At 40.7% G+C, this 20613-nt stretch overlaps 1 protein-coding gene and 1 long non-coding RNA gene across 5 annotated transcripts in view; one reads left to right on the top strand and one right to left on the bottom strand.

Annotated features, from left to right (window-relative positions):
• The window catches only part of LOC105482564 (secretagogin, EF-hand calcium binding protein), a 50173-nt gene extending 48035 nt beyond the window's left edge, over positions 1-2138 (top strand). Inside the window, exon 11 of the mRNA XM_011742737.2 lies at positions 1566-2138. Coding sequence (XP_011741039.1) covers positions 1566-1694 — 129 coding nt within the window. The 3' untranslated portion in view covers positions 1695-2138. The remainder of the gene's footprint in view (positions 1-1565) is intronic.
• The window catches only part of LOC105482563 (uncharacterized), a 111233-nt gene that overhangs the window by 47191 nt on the left and 43429 nt on the right, over positions 1-20613 (bottom strand). For 2 of the 4 annotated variants that reach the window (XR_011623957.1, XR_011623958.1), the window contains 2 exons: positions 14922-15089; positions 1536-1618 (listed from right to left, as the gene is read on the bottom strand). The exons of 1 other annotated variant lie outside the window; for it this stretch is intronic. This is a non-coding gene — a long non-coding RNA (uncharacterized lncRNA). Of the gene's footprint in view, positions 1-1535; positions 1619-14921; positions 15090-20613 lie in introns of those variants that run through there. One more of the 4 variants, XR_011623959.1, reaches the window with a different exon arrangement.

The following is a 20613-nucleotide window of genomic DNA, read 5'->3' as shown; positions in this document are numbered from 1 at the left end:
TAAACCAGGGTGCAGAGAACAAAAGGGGGTTTGAATCTTACAGTCAGTGCCCACCCAGGTTTCCAGCGAGTTCTGTTTATGCAAATAAAGGATTCAAACTTGCTTAGTTCTGATTGGTTGTTGGAGCTGAGTTCTGATTGGTCAATAGAGCTGAGCCCTGATTGGTTAATTTAACTGAGTTCTGATTGGTTGGTTCAGATGAGCTCTGAAAGCCCCCAGAAGAAAAAGGTGCTGGTTTTCAGGGAACTTGAGTAAGCTGTCATCTCTAGTCAAAAAAGGACCACTTGGATCTATTTTAAATTTAAGGCCAGTGGCTGTGCACGGTGGCTCATGCCTGTAATCCTAGCACTTTGGGAGGCCAAGGTGGGCGGATCACCTGGGGTCAGGAGTTCAAGAGCAGCCTGGCCAACATGGTGAAACGGTGTCTCTACTAAAATACAAAAATTAGCTGGGCATGATGGCAGGTGACTGTAATTCCAGCTACTTGGGAAGCTGAGAGGGGAGAATCGCTTGAACCCGGGAGACGGTGGTTGCAGTGAGCCGAGATCACTGCCACTGCACTCCAGCCTGGGAGGCTGAGACTCCGTCTCAAAAAAAAAAAAAAAAAAAAAAAAAAAAAAAATTAGGGCCAGTGAGCCACGTGAGATCCATTTTGAACGATGGGCTCTTTGATTTTGACGTTTATTCACAGTTGCATCAGCACTCATGTAGTTTCTTTAGGCCAGCCTTTTCTCCACAAGAATGGTATGAAATTTTGCAATGAGCACTCAATTGGAATCAGAGGACTATTGAGGACTATCTCCAATTGTCAGAGGACTGTTGGACTATTCTTGGGCTCAAAAATGCTGCCACAACTTTCCAGCTTGGCAGGAAGCTTAAGCTTTCTCTGCACCTCTGTTTCCTAATCTGTAAAAGAGGTGGAATTATTTACTTCCCAGCATTATTGTGAAGCTTAAATGAAGTAACCTATGGAGAATCAATTTGTTAAAGCATTCCTCACTTTTGCAGGCCTTTGAGCTTGAAGTAAAAAACTTTTCCTAGCTAACATGTGTCATATTTCTAGCTAACATGCTTTCTTGCCCCCTAACATATCCCTTGGAGTAAATGTTACATCCCTAGCTCAACCACATGTTTTAGATTTATATTCAGTATAACCATTTTTTTTTAAATCACAGGCACAAAAATCTCCTACAGGGAGATAATGAAATGTGTCTTCTCTCATCAGTGCAGCAAGGCAGAAATTTATGATTATAATTCTCTACTTTGAGGCAACGTATCTTTACTATGCTTGCTAATAAGGCAGTGTTTCTCTAAGAACTGCAGGGAAGTGATGTGGAAGTAAAGGTTTTTTGGCCTGAAGGGACATGTTGAGAAATGAAACTGTTGGCAGAAAACTTATCCTTGGCAGCATTTGGTGGGATGAGGCGATAGACTCATTCCCTCACTCCCCGTGGCCTGTCTCCTCCAAGGCAGGACACCCTGAGCTTAGAGCGCATCAGAGAGGGTGTTAAAGGGTGGGAACACCATTGGCTTGCCTGTTAACATGTTGCTTTTGTCGCCCTCAGCCCAGCATCAGCGGGGTGGACCTTGATAAGTTCCGCGAGATTCTCTTGCGTCACTGCGATGTGAACAAGGATGGAAAAATTCAGAAGTCTGAGCTGGCTTTGTGTCTTGGGCTGAAAATCAACCCATAATCCCAAACTGCTTTGCCTTTTGCTCTTACTGTGTTTCTGTGCTCTTGCTGGTAGAATTGTATCTGTGCATTGCTGTTGGGGACACAGTGGGCAAACTCACAAATGGTGTGCTATTATTGGGCAAGAGGAGGGACGCTAGGGCCTTCCTTCCACTGGCATGATCTATCCCTGCCTCACTGTGCAGTGTCTGTGTTGTTTTCGCCTTGACCCTGGGCTTTCCTATCCTCCCAAAGAGTCAGCTCCCCTGTTACATGGCTCTGCCTGTCCTTCCCTGGTCACCAGGGGGACAGGGGCAGCTGAGTGCATTCATTTTGTGCTTTTCTTGTGGGCTTTCTGCTGAGTCTGAATGGTGTGTAGCGTTCATGGCAATTCTGTAACTTCAACATAGATTTTTTTAGTGTGTGTGGAAATAAATCTGCAATTGGAAACAAAAATGTACTGGTAATTGCTTTTGTCCTGTGACCTTTGAAATGTTCTAGCTGGTGGTTTGACTAACAAACCCCTGATGTAATGGAGAAGGGTAGAGAAGGAGAGGGAAGGGCAATATCTTAAAAGAAATCCATACCACCAATCCTTCTATAGTTCTCACATGCCCTCACTAGGACTGACTTCCTGGTGAGCTGGCATTAAAGTGAGAGCTGCCAATAATCCCTTTTTATTGGAAGGAGGAGACCAGAACACTCATCCTGGACTGGGTTTTGTTCTTAAGTGCTTGGTGAGCTCACATGGCTAGGCAGGTAGAAATAGAGAAGAAATATGAAGAAAATGTTTCCCAAGTAACCCAGGCTCCCCTCTCCATCCCTTCCTTTTCCAACAGTGCTGTCCAGCAAATCTGGGACCATGGCAGCCTTCTTCTAGGTACCTGAGTGTCTCTCATGGGTGCCTCTGCATGCTCCTGGCCCCAACATGTGCCCTGCTCTCTTCTCTCCTGGAACTCTGATGCCATCCCCATGGAAAGGAGACTGCTGGGGCAAGGGCAGAGTTTCTGTGGGGCAGGCCCCACTTTCCTTTACTGTTTTCACCCTTTATTTTTCATGACACCCCTACCTTATACTAGACTGTGCAGTAATTTCAGGCTTCGTGAAGTGTTATAGATAATTCAGAAAAATTAGTGTAGAACAGTGTATTTAGAGCTGTTCATAACCCAAGAATTCTGTTTACAGGGGTTCCCTTCATTACAGACCCTTTTCGTAACTTGATTTTCTTCCCCTCAGGTCTCCCTTACCTCCAACATATAGATAATTCATATGAAGAACTACTATTTACTAAGTGCTTTCTATATGCTAGGTACTTCTAGGTGCTTTCCATACCTTAAGTAATTTAGTCTTCACCAAATCCCTGTGAGATAGGTACTATCATGATACTCAGAGATGAAGAAACGGAGGTAGATAGAAGCTAAACAACATGTTCGTTATCACAGCTCTTACAAGTGGGAAGTCAGGGAGTCTGACTCTGGAACCCCATGCTCCTAACCACCATTTTATTTTTTATTTATTTATTTATTTATTTATTTATTTATTTATTTATTTAAGAGATGGGCTTTCACCATGTTGCCCAGGCTGGTCTCAAACTCCTGGGCTCAAGTGATCCACTCGCCTCAGCTTCTGAAAGTGCTGGGATTACAGGCATGAACCACCATGCCTGGCCAACAACAGACAATTTTCATGCACCTTTCAGGAAGCCTTGACCCCTTTCTGCAGGTTTTTTCTCACAGTGGGATCTGCCACACCTCCCAGAAGGACAATTCTCCAAGTCTGGGTCATTCAGCCTGGAGTACACTTTGTGGGAGCTTAAAGAGAGTTCAGGAAGCACCACAGGGTGAGCCACACATGCCAGATTCTTCTGTTGATTGTCCACATGGTGAGCTAACTGTGCACACATACACCCTTCACAGGACAAACAACTATTTTCAGAATTGAGACCGCCTGAACCCACAAAGAGGAAAAGACATTCTCTATTTCCACGACATCACATTATTCTGCAGTGATTAATTCCTCTTAATCTCCTGTTTTCTTGTTGTGTTTTAAATAACAGAAGAAGCCTTTTATTTTAACATAGTTGAATTTATTTTATATTTATTTATCGCAACATACTTTATGTTTGGTTTGAGAAAACCCACTCTATATGTCACAAATGCATTCTCTTCCACTATCACTTTTTTAAACTTTAAAATAATTGTAGTCATAGATACATATGTGTGTGTGTTTTTAGCACACCAATTGCCATTTAACCATTTTTAAGTGTATAATTCAGTGACACTAATTACATTTACGATCTTGTGCAATGATTACCACTATGTCTAAAGTTTACTCATCACCCCAGACAGAAACTCTGTACCCACTAAACAATAACTCCCAATTTCCCTCTTCTCCATTCTCTGTTAAGCTCTAATCTATGTTGTCTATATGAATTCACCTATTCTAGATATTTTATATAAGTTGAATCATATATTTGTCCTTTTTTGTCTGGTTTGCTTTACTAAGCATTGTAATTTCATGATTTATCCATGTTGTAGCACATATCAGAATGTCATTCCTTTTTATGGCTGAATTATTTTCCATTGCATGAGTAGTCTATATTTTGTTTATTCATTTGCCTGTTGATTGACACTTGGTTTGTTTCCACCCTTTGGTTATTGTAAATAATGCTGCAAGGAACATTGTCATATGAACATCTGCGTCCCTGTTTTCAATTCTTTTGTGTATATACGTAGGAGTGGAACTGGTGGTTCATATATTAATTCTATGTTTATCTTTTTGAGGAAATGCCAAACTGTTTTCCATATAGCTGCAACATTTTACATTCCCACTAGCAATGTATGAAGGCTCTAATTTTAATCTCCTGTTCCTAAATAGAGCTTTTATGGAACTGGCAAAAATCAGAACTGGACCCAAGTCTGAGCCACATCCATGTAATTTATGACTCTTCCTTTAGCTACATGAAGAGAATCTTTCAGGTTTGCTGCTCCTGCAATGGGTGTACTGCATTCTTAGCTAAGGATGTGCATCCTCCTCAGTGTCTACCTAGTGGTGGCTGAGTGGAGGATAAGGGTGGGAAGGGACGTTTTATTCTTTTAGGAATAACTTGTTCAGATCCATTGAAAGAAGCTACATACCTTGAGCACCAGCAAGCTTTCAGTCATGGCACATAGCTGAAACTCTATCAGAAGCCCTCAGGTTTCCTGCTCTATTACAATCTTAAGTTGATGAAGACCTTTCCAAGCATGCAAAGAAAGAGCTGGTGAAGATCTTTGAATAGCAAGAGGGTGGGTTTGTTCCACGTGACGAATGAGTTAACTATATCCTATAATGTAGGTGCTGGTGGATTCATTTATGGATGACCAAGGAAGATAAACGGACTTAGGTTTTTGTTGAAAAACCAGAGGCAGATCAGGGAGCTGACGTAGAGGCTTCTAGTAGGCAGAAGTCTCTTATCAGAGCCCATGTAGTATGTATTTGATGGGTTGGGAAAAAGTGGAATGACATCCTGAAAGCTGTGCTTTGGTCCAAAGATGTGTGTTCATCCATTCATTCAACAAATACCTATTAAGAATGAATGAAGCCTTCTTCAATTGGTCAGGCCCTCAGACATACCAATCCCTCCCCTGAATTATGATCCCAGGTAGTCACTGTCCTACTCATCTGCCAACTATACCTCCAAATAGTGTTAATTTATATTTATGGATACTTTTGTTCTTAAGTGGATTGTAAAGTTATTGATACCAAGGAATTGTGTCTTGCAGTCCTTTGTATATCAAGCATTTTAGTTGTAATCAAGAATGCTGTTGACAGTGGTGGTGGTGATGATGGTGTTGGTGGACTAAGAATCTACTGCACAACATAGTTGGGGATTGGGCAGTGCTTAATGTAATCTTTTATTGGGTCTACATTATTATAAAGCAAAATAAAAATGTAATCATATTTGCTGCATAGTGTAGCCTAAAATAAATAGTTAAGTGATAGATCTCAATCACTCATTTTTGTAAAATTTCAGTAAAATTGGTGTGGGTATCCAGCTTTACTTTATCTCTTGATATTGCAATTTCTGGTCAATTCAGCCCCAAATTCTATAACACCCAGTAGCTGGAGTTGACTTAATATAACACAAGTAACGGACTTTCTGATTAAACCTGGACAAAGCTTGGTGTAAAAACAACTTCAGAGGCCCTACTGCCAGACCCATAAGCTTCCGTTTTGCTTCTTGATTGCTTATTTGTTTATAAGTTCTTGAAGGCAAAAGCTTATAGGTTTTTATTTTAGCAATAGTTAGCTTACTTTTGCTTTATGAGAGTTAGGGATACTTATAGCCATAACCTCCTCTATGAGACTTTTAGGACAATGTTGAGTTTCTAACTATAATAACAAACAGTCACAACCTAGGAGATAAACTCCTGCTTCTGCCTTCTCAAGGACCTTCTCTCTTCATTCCCTCCAGGGTTAAAGGAACTAATTATTTCGACTGTGGACCTTCCCTTGTTTTTCTTAACATTCTGGGCCATCTTAGTCTCCCTGACTCCTTCCACTGACATCAATCAGTTCCACTCTCCTCTGCTCCCACAATCCCTCCACCCTCGCTCCTCTCTCTGCAGTGACTTCACAGCTCCCTAGTCTCTCTTCTTGATCTTTTTCTAGTCTCTTCTTTCCACCTTCCACTTCATCCCTTTTGCCCTTGACCAATTAAAATGTACCCTTTCTTCTTGGATCTTCTTAAGTCCCAAGTTTTCCATAAATCTGCTCCACTCTCCACTATCTCTTTTCACCCAATTTCTATTATTCTTTAATTAATATCCATAATTTAATCATGATTCTCTTGTAGTTGCTGTATCTGTGGGGCTCTGTCACCTCCAACGAGGTGAAAACCTTTCAGTAAGTTCTGAAACCCTTGTTTTAGACTTTGGTAGCAACTCCAACTGGCCCTGCCAGACCACTATATGAGTATACATCTCCTAGCACAGTTACCAGCACGGATGAGAAACTTTCCTCACCGAGCGATGGAGAAAGCCTTGCCTCTGAGGCTGGTTCCCTGGTATTTATTTCCAATTCTGACTTTTGCTAGCTGTATAGCCTGGGGAAAATCAACAAATCTCTCTATATATCCATTTCCTTATCTGAAAAATAATGCTGACTTCCAGTGAAAATGATGCCGTATGTTCAGGATTTGAGAAAGCATCTCGCCGGGCCACCACTCCAAATGCATAGCACTGTCAGAATCAGCGATAAGAAATAATTTAAAAAAATAAGGCTCACAAATAAGACGAGACTTTTCCTGTAGGATAAAGCAGAGCCTGAGGTCTTGCTGGGCTCCAGATTCTGAGGCAAGAAGGAGCAGCAGCAGGCACGAGGAAGGTCCCTGAGCAGGGAGAAAGGAGTGGGTCTCATTGCTCAAAACCAGGGGCTGGAGATGGACTTCACAGGCATGAAAAGAGGCTGGAAAAGCTGAGTGGCGCTGCTGGGCCAAAGGCTTATGAGTGCCTCAAACCTAGGGAGCTGGACCTGTGCCAAGTCACCCACTACACCATTATGCAACCTCTAATATCCGGAGTATTTTTAGAGGGAAGGAGTCATAGGCCCCCAGTGCAAAATGTAGGTTTTTAGCTATGGCCCTAAGAGGCCAATCTTATGTAAGCACCAAACTACCTGACAAGAACTTAGAAGAGACAGAGAGAGAAAGAGAAATAGACAGAGAAATAGAAAGAGAAAGAAAAAGAGAAAGAAAGAGATCATTATTCACATAAGCCTGCAAACTTTAATTCTAAAGTTCATAAGGTTAGAAACAGAACTATCAGCAATCCTTCTGAGTATATGCCCAAAATAGAAGAAATCACCATCTTGTAAAGATATCTCACCCTGATGTTCATTGCAGCATTATTCACAGTAGCCAAGATATGGAAACAATCTAAATGTCCATTGACAGGTTAATGAATAAAGAAAATGTGGTATATACATTTAGCCTTAAAAAGGAAGGAGAGCCTGCCATTTGCCACAACATGAATGGACCTGGAGGACATTATGCTAAGTGAACTAAGCCTGGCACAAAAAAGAAAAATACTGCATGATCTCACTCACATGTGGAATATTTGAGGTTTTGTAAAAAAGAGCTCAAATACACAGAGATAGAGGATGAAACAGTGGTTGGGAGATGAGGAGGGGAGGGCACAGGCAGTGGGGAGATGTAGGTCAAAGGATATAAAATAGCAGGTATGCTAGGATGAACAAATTTCGAGATCTAATGTACAACATGAGGACTAAAGTTAATAAAATTGTATTGTATTAGGATTTTATGTTATATAAATAGGTTTTACCTGCTCTTGTCACAAAAAATGATGTGAGATGATAGATATGTTAATCTGCTTCATTATAGTAACTATTTTACTATCTATATGTGTCCTGTAACATCATGTTGTAAGACCCAAATATACGCACTACAATTTATTTTAAAAATAAATAAAACAAAAAGTTTTTAAGGTCATTCAGAAAAAAGCTCATGAGAAAAGCTAATGCTGAAGAGACTATTACAAAATCAATATTCAGGGAGGAAACAAATGAAATAAAAACAATACAGCCATATAAAAATACCTTTAAAATAGATATGTTTGTGTTTGCTAAAATATATGTAACTTATGTTTATAAAAGAATCTGTAATTTACTTTCCTCCAGGAAGAGGCACTGGGTGACAGAGTAGGAAGGAGACTTCACGGAATATTCTTTGTACCTTTTGAATTTTGAACCATATGAATGTATTATCTACTTAACCAAATATATAAATATAAAATTTAATAATTATAATATCAGTATATGTTTGCTTAGAACCCTTACAATAATAAAGGTATAATAATTAAAACAATTATTTAAAAATAGGCAGAATGAAATATAAACAAGTGGACATAAATAAGAACCCATTAAAATCATGAAAATAAAATATATAATTACTGAAATAATATTAGTGCAAGAAATAACTTTTGACCGGTCACAGTTGGAATCAGTGAATACACATATTACAGATAATTCACATAGGAAGACACAGACACACACTAGATAAAAATTAAAAAGAAGATAATTGTTTTTAGAGTCGACAACATATGTCTATAGCAACTGCAAAGAGAATAAAAATAGTGGATCAATACAACTTGAAGAGATAACAGTTGAGTTTCCAGAAATGAAGACATGAATCCTCCAAATGTGAATACATAGTGAATTCTAAACCTGGTAAATAAAAATAAACCCACACCAGAAACTTTACATTGAAAATGTAGAAAACAAAGGCTAAAGAAACTTCAAAAGCTGAGAAAAATGAGAAAATTATGTACTAAATAATAACTACATTGCCAGTAGATTCTTATCAGCAAAGCCAGATAATAAATGGACAGCGGAGTATTTCCACGTAAGAAAGGAAAATAACTGTTTATCTAAAATGTTACCTATCTAAACTATCATTCAAAATTAGGATGAAAGACTTTACATAGACAAATATTTTGAGGGTTTTACTCAACTTCCACCATATATTCTTATTAAGAACTAGATAAGGCTATATTTAAATCCAAAAGGAAGTGTGGGATGCATAGAGTATGGCAATTGATTTTAAAATATTTAAACCTTAAAATGGACAGAGATTTGGCTAAAAATTGATTTGTAAGGATGTTCACTACAGTACCAACTATAACATATGAAAGTATAGAAACAACCAAGATGCCCAATAGTGCTACTCCAACCTTTGTAGCCCTTCATTTGTATTAAAAATCTGGACTTTTAAAACAGCTGGTGTTTTCTTTTTCTTTTGAGACAGAGCCTTGCTCTGTCGCCCAGGCTGGAGCGCAGTGGCCCGATCTCGGCTCACTTCAACCTCCACCTCCCGGGTTCAAGTGAGTCTCCTGTCTCAGCCTCCTGCGTAGCTCGGATTAGAGGTGTCCGCCATAGTTTTGTATTTTTTAGTAGAGATGGGGCTTCTCCATTGTTGGCCAGGCTGGTCTCGAACTCCTCACCTCAGGTGATCTGCCCGCCTCTGGAAGCGCTGGGAGGATAGGCGTGAGCCACCACGCCCGGCCTAAATAGCTGTCTTTCACGTATTACATAATAATCTCAGAAACTGTCTTTGTGGCCTGTTATTTTCCTGGGAGTAGAGGTTAAAATACTTTTCTTTAAAAAGATGGCCAAGGTATAGTGTTGAAAAGGAGCAGCTCCCTTGTCCTGGCAGGGAATGCGATGAAGTGGCCTGCTTCTTCAGTGCCCCGCTGCTTAATTCTCTAGGGGAGTACAGAGGGTCAGGTTGTGGAACTCAGTGCCTAGAGGATTAATGTTTACAACTCCTGAAGCCCCAGCCGACTTGTTACAGGTCCCTGTAGTTTGTCTTGTTGTCTATAGGCGATTTATGTTAAACAGCTCAATTAAAGTCTCTAAGGACAGAAAAGTTTCTCTCAAATTCTTGATTTGGTGTACGCGTAGGTGGGCTTGGAGAACGAGTGCAAAGTTTTGACAACGCAGCAGAAATATAATGTCGTAGACTGGAATGATAAAGCTCTACCCTGGCGCTAAGCGCCCGCTGAGCAATCTGGGTTCTACTGGTTGCTCTGAACAAACTCCGCCTTTTTCTAACCAAGTAGGTAACTTCCCGGTGGCGTACTGGTACCCCTTTTTGCGTTGCCCCAGCAGATTACTTTTCCGAATGAACACCTAAGTGTGCACGCACTACGGTCTCGGGGGGGGGTTTTTTATAGGCACATGATGGGGGCGTGGCAGGCCAAGAAGGTCTTGGGAAATGCAACATTTGGTCATGGGAAAAACAATGCCTGTTCTCACCTAGGTCCGTGGGCACAGGCTGGGGGCGGGGGGACACCTAGCCAAGGACCACGCCCTCCTCTACCCTGCACTTCTCTTTTCGCTTCGGTATCATTTAAAGGGACCATGCGCTTTCCTTCCATACCAGTATTACGCAACTCAAAAAAGTGCAATGACATTTTAAGATCATTAAGAGTACAAACAAAAAGTTACTAAAAGTGGACAGGAATGAATTAGGAATTATACCCAAAGTAAAGCTCAGATTATTCGCTATTTTAGAAGTAGCATTCCAGCAATTTAGAGATACTCTTTAGGAAAAAGAAATGGGTCTATCTTGACTCTATTCCGTTATGTTAAATTAGAAAGAAAAGGCCAGGTGAGGTGGATCACGCCTGTAATCCCAGCACTTGGGGAGGCCGAGGCGGGCGGATCACGAGGTCAGGATATCGAGACCATCCTGGCTAGCACGGTGAAACGCCGTCTCTACTAAAAATACAATAAAAATTAGCTGGGCGTGGTGGCACGTACCTGTAATTCCAGCTCGGGAGGCTGAGGCAGGAGAATCTCTTGAACCAGGGAGGCGGAGGTTGCAGTGAGCCGAGATCGTGCCACTGCACTCCAGCCTGGGCAACAGAGCGAGATTCCATCTCAAAAAAAAAAAAAAAAAAAAAAAAAAAAAAAAAAAAAAATTACAAGGAAAAACTCCCAATTGTCTGTGGAGACTGACAATGGAGATGCAAGAACATTGAGGGTTGGTTGGGGCTGACCTTCAAAAAACCTGATGCATCTTGTGGTATTTCTTCTGCTGTGATTCCTACTCTTCCATCATCCATCTTTATCTTGTCATAATAATCTATCTATTATCTTCCTTTAAATATAGAATTAGTGCTTGCCTAATTGGCTTTCCTGGAATCTAATTAGTTTTAAACATTTTCTCAACTTAATTTTTTGTATGTAAAAATGAAGATGGCGTTTGCAACAGAGTTGAGGTAATCATTTTCACAGGGAAATCATTTCCAGGGATTTATAACTGTATTCACTAATTTGTTAGAGCATGAAATGATAAACTTCCATTTTTTTTTCCTTTGCACTCCAGATTACAGTCAAGGGAACATCTTTCTTCTCATACCATCATAAAAAGAGACACAATAGCCAACGGCTTGCCTGCCATCTAGTGCTTACCTGTTACCAGAAAAACTTCATGGTAGTGAAAATATGATCCTTCACTACTAATTTGACTTCATTATTTGCAATCAACAGGATCAAAGCCAACACTCTGGCACAATTTCTTTTGCTAGAAGTTTAAGAAAGTTCACTGGGTTTTTATTTATGGCAATCTCCTTTGATGTTTATTGAAATAGTTCTAATGACTAAAATTTTCAAGTTTTTTGGCTGTCAGATTGATGTTTTCCGGAATAAATGTATGAGTGGTCCACAAGGCTGCTCAATTTTAAATGGGCAGCACTTGGTAATTGGTATTGCCTGGTGAGTTAACATCTAGTGAGACTATCTGATATATACAGAATCTTCTTCTACGAGGGGCTGGAAACTTCCCTCTGACAAACATAGTGTGGTGGAAGGGTTATTGAACCTGGGGTCTGGAATCCTGAACGTGAATTCCAGCTTAAGCCATTTTATCTTGGACAAAGTCACCTGACTCTCCCAGGATTACATTGCTTGTGTAAAATGAAAGGCCAGACTGATTGATTTCTAAGGTTTCTTCCAGTTCTAACACATGTTGAAGAATTAATAACCTGATGGAAAAGTACGCCAATATTTTCATTTTGTACTTTAGTTATAGATATTGTTGTTTAAAACTACTTGCTAATAATTGTTGCCCTAAAGAAGATTCAGACCGGAAAGTAGCTTTTATGCACTAACATTCTTCACGGGGCCTGTATACATTAATACGGCAGATGCAAGCCATTTGGGCCAAACAAATCCATTCAAAGTTAGAAAAGATCTAGGATATTTCAGGTCAGAAAGAACATGTAATAGGAAAAAAAACCTACGTAAATGAGAGAGAAAGTATATGAATCCAGTTAAATTTTTGAGCCCACCACTTGGCTATGTGCTATTGAAATCACCACTGCAAAACTGTAACTGCCCTAAAGAAGATTCCGAGCTGAAAGTTACTTTTATGTACTAACATACTTAATGGGGCTTATATACCTTAATACAGGTTTTATAGCAAAAGTTCCACCCAAGTTCCTAGTCAGGTCTGTTTATGCAAATAAAATATTCAAATTTGTTTAGTTCTGATTGGTTGATACAGCTGAGCCCTCATTGGTCAATACAGATAATCCCTGATTGGTTGGTTCAGGTGAGCTCTGAAAATTCCAAAGTTGAACAGAGGTGTGGGTTTACTGGGAACTCAGAGTACTCCTTGTGATCTCTAGTTAGCAACTGGTCCTTGGCTCTATTTTAAATTCAGGTCCAGTTAACCACTTGGGATCCATCTTGAAGGATCCATCTTGAAGGACTGGCTTTTTCAGTTTCATATTTATTAATGACAACTTTGCATTTTTTAGTTACCTTGTTAATCAATTATGATCAGCTTGTCCAGGCACAGTGGCTCACGTCTGTAACCCCAGCACTTTGGGAGGCCGAGGCGAGTGGAACACCTGAGATCAGGAGCTGGAGACCAGCCTGGCTAACATGGTGAAACCCCGTCTCTACTAATAATACAAAAATTAGCTGAGCGTGGTGGCGCATGCCTGTAATCCCAGCTATCCAGGAGGCTGAGGCAGGAGAATTGCTTGAACCCGGGAGGTGGAGGTTGTAGTGAGCTGAGATCACACCATTTCACTCCAGCCTGGGCGACAAGAGCGAAACCCCGTTTCCAAAAAACAAGAAATATTACCAGCTTGAATTCTCCCCATTGCACCCTGGGAAGTTCATAGCCCTGGTCTGCAAGTCTCCCAGGTTGTTCCTAAGAACTTCGTCTGTGGAAAAGATATAGAATAAAGAAGAGGATTTGGGGGAAGATCAGAAGATCTTAGAGAACCAGGAGAGCAACCTGGGCTCCTGTCAACCAAAAAAAAAAAATCCCTTAGCTAGAATAAGAAAGAAAGACCGAAAGACCTATGGGTCCCAGAGCAGTGGAATTGGGCCTAGCTTCATAACAGAAACCCAGGGAAACAGCAAGCTGTTGGAGGGGAGACTGCCATGTGTCACATCAGGGTTCCCTGTGACCCAAGCATAGCAAAGAAGAATCTGAGAACAAATAGTCTCAAACAGCTCTTCTTCATCTGTCAAAATACAATGCCCATTTTTTTCTAGACAATGAAGCAAAATTTTACGCCCCTAGTTATTTGAGTGCAGATGGTAGCAAAATTGAGTTAGGGAATGTTGTACACAGTTGGGAAGAGGGAGAGGGAAGGATAGTTTGTGTGGAACCCTTACTTGGTGCACACTTTGTTTTTTTTGTTTTTTTTTTAATAAATCTGTGCCATTCTGACTCAGCACTGATTACTACACGCACAATGATAGCAATCCACAGGCAAGCGTTCATATTGCTAATGATACTGCTTTACAGAGTGATTATCTGAGAGCCATTCTCAGCTGCTGCATCAGGATTACAGCATTTGTGCAACCACAAATTAAGGCAGGGGTGAAAAAGCCAGCACTTGTTCAGTCACAAAGAGCTGGCAAAGAGGGCAGCCTGCAATTAGATTAAACATGTTTGTCACCAGGGGGCTGGCAGGCCTGGGTCACATGCTCAAGAGTTGGGGATGACCTTTAACAGATGTAGATTCTCAATATATAAACCCTTCAGTCCAAAGCAGATAAATGAACCAAGTTTTGTAGCTGGCTGCGTCATGTTTTTATCTCCATTTGAATAAGCATTTTCTGGGCTTACTGTTGAGATACAACAAGTCATTGTTGAGATCTCTTAAAGGACCACACTAGCCAGCCCCATCAGTGATCTTATGCTTGGATATCCCAGGGATCAGTTTAACCAAAATCATTCGTTTGTGCCAGTCCCTTCAACACTTTCTGAAAATTTTCCCTTTGGCTGTTTTGGATAAGAAAACTTCATTTTCAAATGTTTTGCCTAATATTTTTACCTTAACACGGGTACACAAAAAAGTCTTCCAGAGACAGAGGATCACTTGTAATAGTCAAAGATTCAAGTAACTGACTCAGGAGAGAAGTGTCTGCTAGTAGTAGGACCGGGCTATTTGATATATTTAATGGAACTTCTCCCTCTCTACTTCCCATCCTGCCTTTATTAGGAAGCCAAAGAAAAAACTTGATTTTACAAAGCCTGATCCTTTAATTACTGGCACACTCAGGTTCACAGAAATCCTAAATGGCTTTGTATTGGTCACAACTTTTATCTCCAGCAGATTTATAAACCACTGCAAGGCCATATCGCTAGTACTTAGCATACACAAAAGTTTTAACCAGATATACTTCCTTATACAGGTTCTCTGTTCTAGCCTTAACTTGCCTGGAGCCTTCCTAACTCTTGGTGTGACCCTCAGTCTCCACTCTCTTTTCCACACATCAAAACATTCTTCACCTTCAAGCACAGCTCAAAGCTCACTTCTTCCAGGAGGCAGTCCCTGATTAATCAGATGGAAGTTGTCACTTCCCCTCAGGAAATGAGACAGCTGCTCTATGAAGAAAAGAGCATTAGATTAGAATCAGAAGGGCTGAACCCAAATCCCAGCTTTGCTAAGAACTCACTGAGGGACTGTATTAGTTTCCTAGAGTTTCCATAAGAAAGTATCACATACTAGGTGGCTTTAAACAACAGAAATGTATCATTTTACAGTTCTGGAGGCTGGAAATCTGAAATTAAGGTGTTAGCAGGGCTGTTTCCTTCTGAGAGCTATGAGGGAGAATCTCTTTCACGTTTCTCTCCTAGCTTCTGGTGGTTTGCTGGCAATCTTTGGTGTTCCTTGGCTAGTAGGAGTGCTACCCTGATGTCTGCCTTCATCTTCACATGACATTCCCCCTGTTTGCATGTCTGGCTCTGTATCCAAATTTCCTCTTTTTATAAGGACACCATTCATATTGGACTAGGGGCCCATCCTATGCCAGTATGACTTCATCTTAACTAATTACATTTGCAATGATCCTATTTACAAATAGGTCGTATTCTGAGGTACTGAAGGTTAGACTTCAGGATATGAATTTGGAGAGTATGCAATTCAACCCATAACAGGGCCCATAGGAAAAAAAAAAAATCCCTCTCAGTTTCCTGACCTGTAAAATAGAGGTAAAGTTGAAATAACTACTCACAGAATCCTTGGAAGGATTAGTGTAGGTAGTTACCTAGTTCTGTGGCTTAGTGGATGCATATGTTCGATTCCATATGTTATCGTTTTTATTTTTTGCTGTCTTATTACGCTTTTTACACCTATATATGAGTGGAAGCAGAGCGGAGAGAAGACCCAAACATAATTGATGGCTCCTCCCTGGGGGAAGTGGGGACACTGTAACGGCTTCCTTCAGTGAGGCACCAAGCTAGGCAAGGAGACAAGCTGTAAGCAAACAGCTTACAGTCTGTTGGAGGGATTGCAGTGCCAGATGACCCAGCACAATTCATGAGTTAATGTTTGAAAGGTATAGTGGCCTTTCCCTCAGTCCTTTAGCTGCTGCCTGGGATGCAGGATTTACTTCAGTGGAGTCAATTATGAGATGCTGCAAGAAGAGAAAGTGCTCTCCAAGTGAGTGTTTATTTTACTCAAAATTTCATTTTAAAATGCATGTTTGCGTAAAATGCCTGTACATTTCCTTTGGATCATCTGCTCTAGAAGTAATAGGTCAGTTTCAAGGGTGTTCTTTCCCAGCGGGTGTGGGGTCAGACTGACTCAGATCTTGTTCTCCTACACAGGCAGGGAGCCCAAAACTTGCCTCTGCTGTCCTTCTCTGAGAGTCTACCAATTGGCTTCCTTACTATTGTTGCACAACACTACACATAATTTTAAATTATATCCCCCACGATTTCTTTTAGAAGCTGCACAGAAGGACATCCATAAAATTAGCCCCAGTAAGGTTCTTACTGTTTCATTAAATGTTTCCGGTAACTTTCTGATCTGATGGAACAGTCATAACTACAAATGTTATGCATTTTGGATACATGATATAGGCGTTTGCTTTCTTTTTAGAAAAACATGAAACTAGAAAGGGAGTGTATTGAGAACTGAGCTCCCTACCTGGCTGATGACAGAAGCATGGGCGGTGGAGGAGACAGTAAGTGAGCTCCCAGGCATTCAGCTCCCTCAGCCCCGTAGCCTCCCTTAGAGTGCTTTTCCATACTTGTGTCTTAAACAATAGGCACAAAGTGATGAATTCAGAATGGACACACAGTAGGTGCTTTTAAGCGTGATTCCATCTGCCTCTAGCTGTCAACATAAGGCCACACTAGAGTAATTTTGTGGCAAATTCTGAGATTGGTTACAGAACTTTTGGGCAGGCAGGACTCAGTAAGCAAATCCCCCCCCAGAGGGGGATTATGATTTATATTTACAAAGCACCAAATAAAGTTCACATAAACCTCATGAGAGATTCCTCCTTCCATGCTATAAAGTGGAGGCCAGAAACATCAAGACTTTACCCAGGCTCCTCAGGAAGCTCAGGAAGAAAGAAGCAGAGCCAGGACTCACACAGGACTTCGGATTCAAAAGCCTTTTCTCTCATGAGCCACTGGCCATGTGCGGTGGGCAGAAGTGGCTCTTACTCTCCTCCGTAGCTAACCGCAGGAAATGCCTCAGGGCTGAGGGAGGGGATGTGCTGAAGGGTTCAGCAGGTGAAAGCTACCCTCACATAGGCCCATTCTGTAGGAAAGGGCAGAGCCCCTGTGCCCCAACATCTACCGCAGCAGAGGCCAGCACTTGAATACGAAGGGCTGAGGAAGTGACCAGCACTTCTTTCTGAAGCAAGCCTAAATTAAGGGATAGCAAACCCCAGGAAGGAAACTCTTCTGGATTGCCCCGCTAGCATGGAGACAGCCAGAGGGCACCCAGGGTGCTCTGCAACCTTGTGCTCACAGAGGTGGAGGTGCTGAAGGTGCTTACTCTAAACTGAAAAGGGATGTTCTCTGAACTTTCCTCACTCTTTCCCATCCCCAAACTCACAGACGGTGAAAAGCCATAGTTCCACTATTAGACTGTAATCCCCTGCATGGCAAGATCTTTATATTTCATGGTATTTCCAGAAACTCAAATTGAATCCAACATAGAATAGGCTCTCAGCAAAGGAGTATTAATGATGACATTAGATTTCTCCAGATAGATAAAGATTACTCAACCCTGGCACTTTTAGCATTTGCGGGCAGATAATTTTTCGTTTTGGGGAGTTGTCCTATGTAAGATGTTTAGTAGCATCCCTGGCCTTGACTATGAGATGCCGGACCTGCCGCTAGTTGTGACAACCAAAAATGCTTCCCAACATTGCCGAATGACCATTGGTAGCAAAATCAGCCTTGGTTGAGAATCACTGATTTAGATGAAGAAATGAACTAACACATCTGAGCCTGGGCTATGTGCCGGATGCTTTATTGATATGATCTCAGTTTGATCTTCACAATAACCCTGTGAGGTAGATGTTACCATGTACAGGTGAAGAGACTGAGTCACAGAGAGATTATGTAACTGGTTCAAAAACACTCAGCTTAGAAGTAGCAGAGCTGGATTCTGAAGTAGACATGTCTGATTCCTATGCTGACAAGAGGCAGAAATAACAATGGAAACAAGATCCGTACAGGCATTCGTGGATGTTCTACAACTGCTGTTCACATAATCGTCATTCTCATGTCTTTTTCAGTTTACTAAAAGGTTGAAGTCTGAATGTATATTTTAAGCACTGACTTCTGTTTTTTCTCCGTAGGACTATTAAATGCAGTATTCATAGTTTCACTGTATATTTTCTCCAGTGTCACTTCAGAAACGTATTAAAAGTCAGATGTATTTTCACAGGGAATGACTACTGGGCTCCCCCTGGTGTTAGCTTTGATTATATTTGACTTCAAAGGAGCTCATGTGTGACTGCATTTCAAATTAATGAGCGCTTTCTCTAAGAGTCAGTTTTAAAAATTCAACTGGCTCTCATTGACTACATTATAAAATTGTTTTATTCAGATTTTACAAATATTATATTTAAGGGCCTAATATAACTTAAGTTTTATAATGTTACAAAACAACTAATTTGAATTTGTTGTTTAAATTATTTTTTATGGACCCAAAGAGACGTTTCAGAATATGGGAGTAACTGGCAAAAACAAACATATACAGTCATGAGCCGCATAACAATGTTTTGCTCAATGCCAGACCACATATATAATGGTGGTCCCATATATTATAACACTATATATTTACTGTACCTTTTCTATGTTTAGATATTCAAATACTTACTATTATGTTACAGTTACCCACAGTGTTCACCACAGTAGCATGCTGTACAGAAACCCAGGAGAAACAGGCTATACCCTATAGCCTAGGTGCGTAATAGGCTCTACCATCTAAGTTTGTGTAAGTACACTCTGATGTTAATACAACAAAATGAGCTAATGATAAATTTCTTAGACTGTGTATCCCTGTTGAGCAACGTATGATAGATGTGTGTTACACACACACATATATATGTATGATAGATGTGTGTGACTGTGTGTGTGTGTATATATATATATATATGGAAATGTTCAGTCTCACTTTGATGAAAAGAAGTGCAAACTAAAATAATGTGGTAAAGGTGTACTCCACCAACTAAACAAATTTTTCTTTAAATAACACCAAATTATGTGAGGGCAAAATAAAATAGAAACGCCGTCATGCTTTGCTACTGGCCTTCTGGTGCAATAATCTGGAATAGTAACAATATGCAGAAAAAGGCATAAAATCTTGTGTATTCTTTGACCTAATCATCCCGTATCTAGGAATGGTTTAAACAAGTACTTCAGAAGGAGTGAAAGCTATTTTTGCATAGATGTTCATTACACCATTGATTGCAATAATAAAATATTGGAAGCAGCCTAAGTAGTTAACAATGATCAGCTCGGCCTGGCCTGGTGGCTCACACCTGTAGTCCCGGCACTTTGGGAGGCTGAGGCAGGTCAATCATCACGTGGTGGCACGTGCCTGTAATTTCAGCTACTCAGGAGGCTGAGGCAGGAGAATCATTTGAACCCAGGAGACAAGGTTGCAGTGAGGGGGATGTTGTGCCACTGCACTCCAGCTCCGTCTCAAAAAAAAAAAAAAGAAAAAAAAATCCCCCCCAAACAATGAAAGATGGTATATTTAACTAAATTATGGTACAAACACTTTAGTATAGTCACAGTTAAGGTGGGCTTTACAGTCAGACTATCTGGGTTGAAATGCTGGCACCAGTGCTAGCTCTGTGGCTCCTGTCAGGCCTCTGAGCCCAGGCCAAGCCATCACATCCTCTGTGACTTGCACGTATATGCCTAGATGGCCTGAAGTAACTGAAGAATCACAAAAGAAGTGAAAATGCCCTGGCCCACCTTGACTGATGACATTTCACCACAAAAGAAGTGAAAATGGCGGGTCCTTGCCTTAAGCGATGACATTATCTTGTGCCTGGCTCATCCTGGCTCAAAATGCTCCCCCACTGAGCACCTTGTGACCCCCACTCCTGCCCGCCAGAGAATAACCCCCCTTTGACTGTAATTTTCCTTTACCTACCCAAATCCTATAAAACGGCCCCACCCTTATCTCCCTTCGCTGACTCTCTTTTTGGACTCAGCCCGCCTGGACACAGGTAATTAAAAAGCTTTATTGTTCACACAAAGCCTGTTTGGTGGTCTCTTCACACGGACGCCCATGACAGCTCCAAAGAAGTTTAATCTCTTCATTGGTAAAGTGGGTATAATAGTAGTACCTAGCTATAGGATTGTTTTGAGGATTAAACAAGATTAAGTGCATAACACATTTAGAAAAAATGTGTGGTACAAAGTAAGTGCTCAGTATATGTCTTGATGCAGCTATCGAAACCGAGAATTAAAAAACAAGAATTATAAAATTACATAACCACTTAAAAATCTAATGCTATGATATATTTTAAAAAACATGATATTGAAAGAGAAAAATGTTCTCTCTAAGCATAAATATTGGAAGAAATACAAAAATAAGAATAAATATGTCAAAATGGGAAATGATTGATGACCTTTCCACTCTGAA

This window comes from Macaca nemestrina, chromosome 5, assembly GCF_043159975.1.
Source record: "Macaca nemestrina isolate mMacNem1 chromosome 5, mMacNem.hap1, whole genome shotgun sequence".
Lineage (NCBI taxonomy): Eukaryota > Metazoa > Chordata > Mammalia > Primates > Cercopithecidae > Macaca > Macaca nemestrina.
The sequence above is the reverse complement of the archived record's forward strand: the minus strand, read 5'-3'. Positions and strand labels throughout refer to the sequence as shown.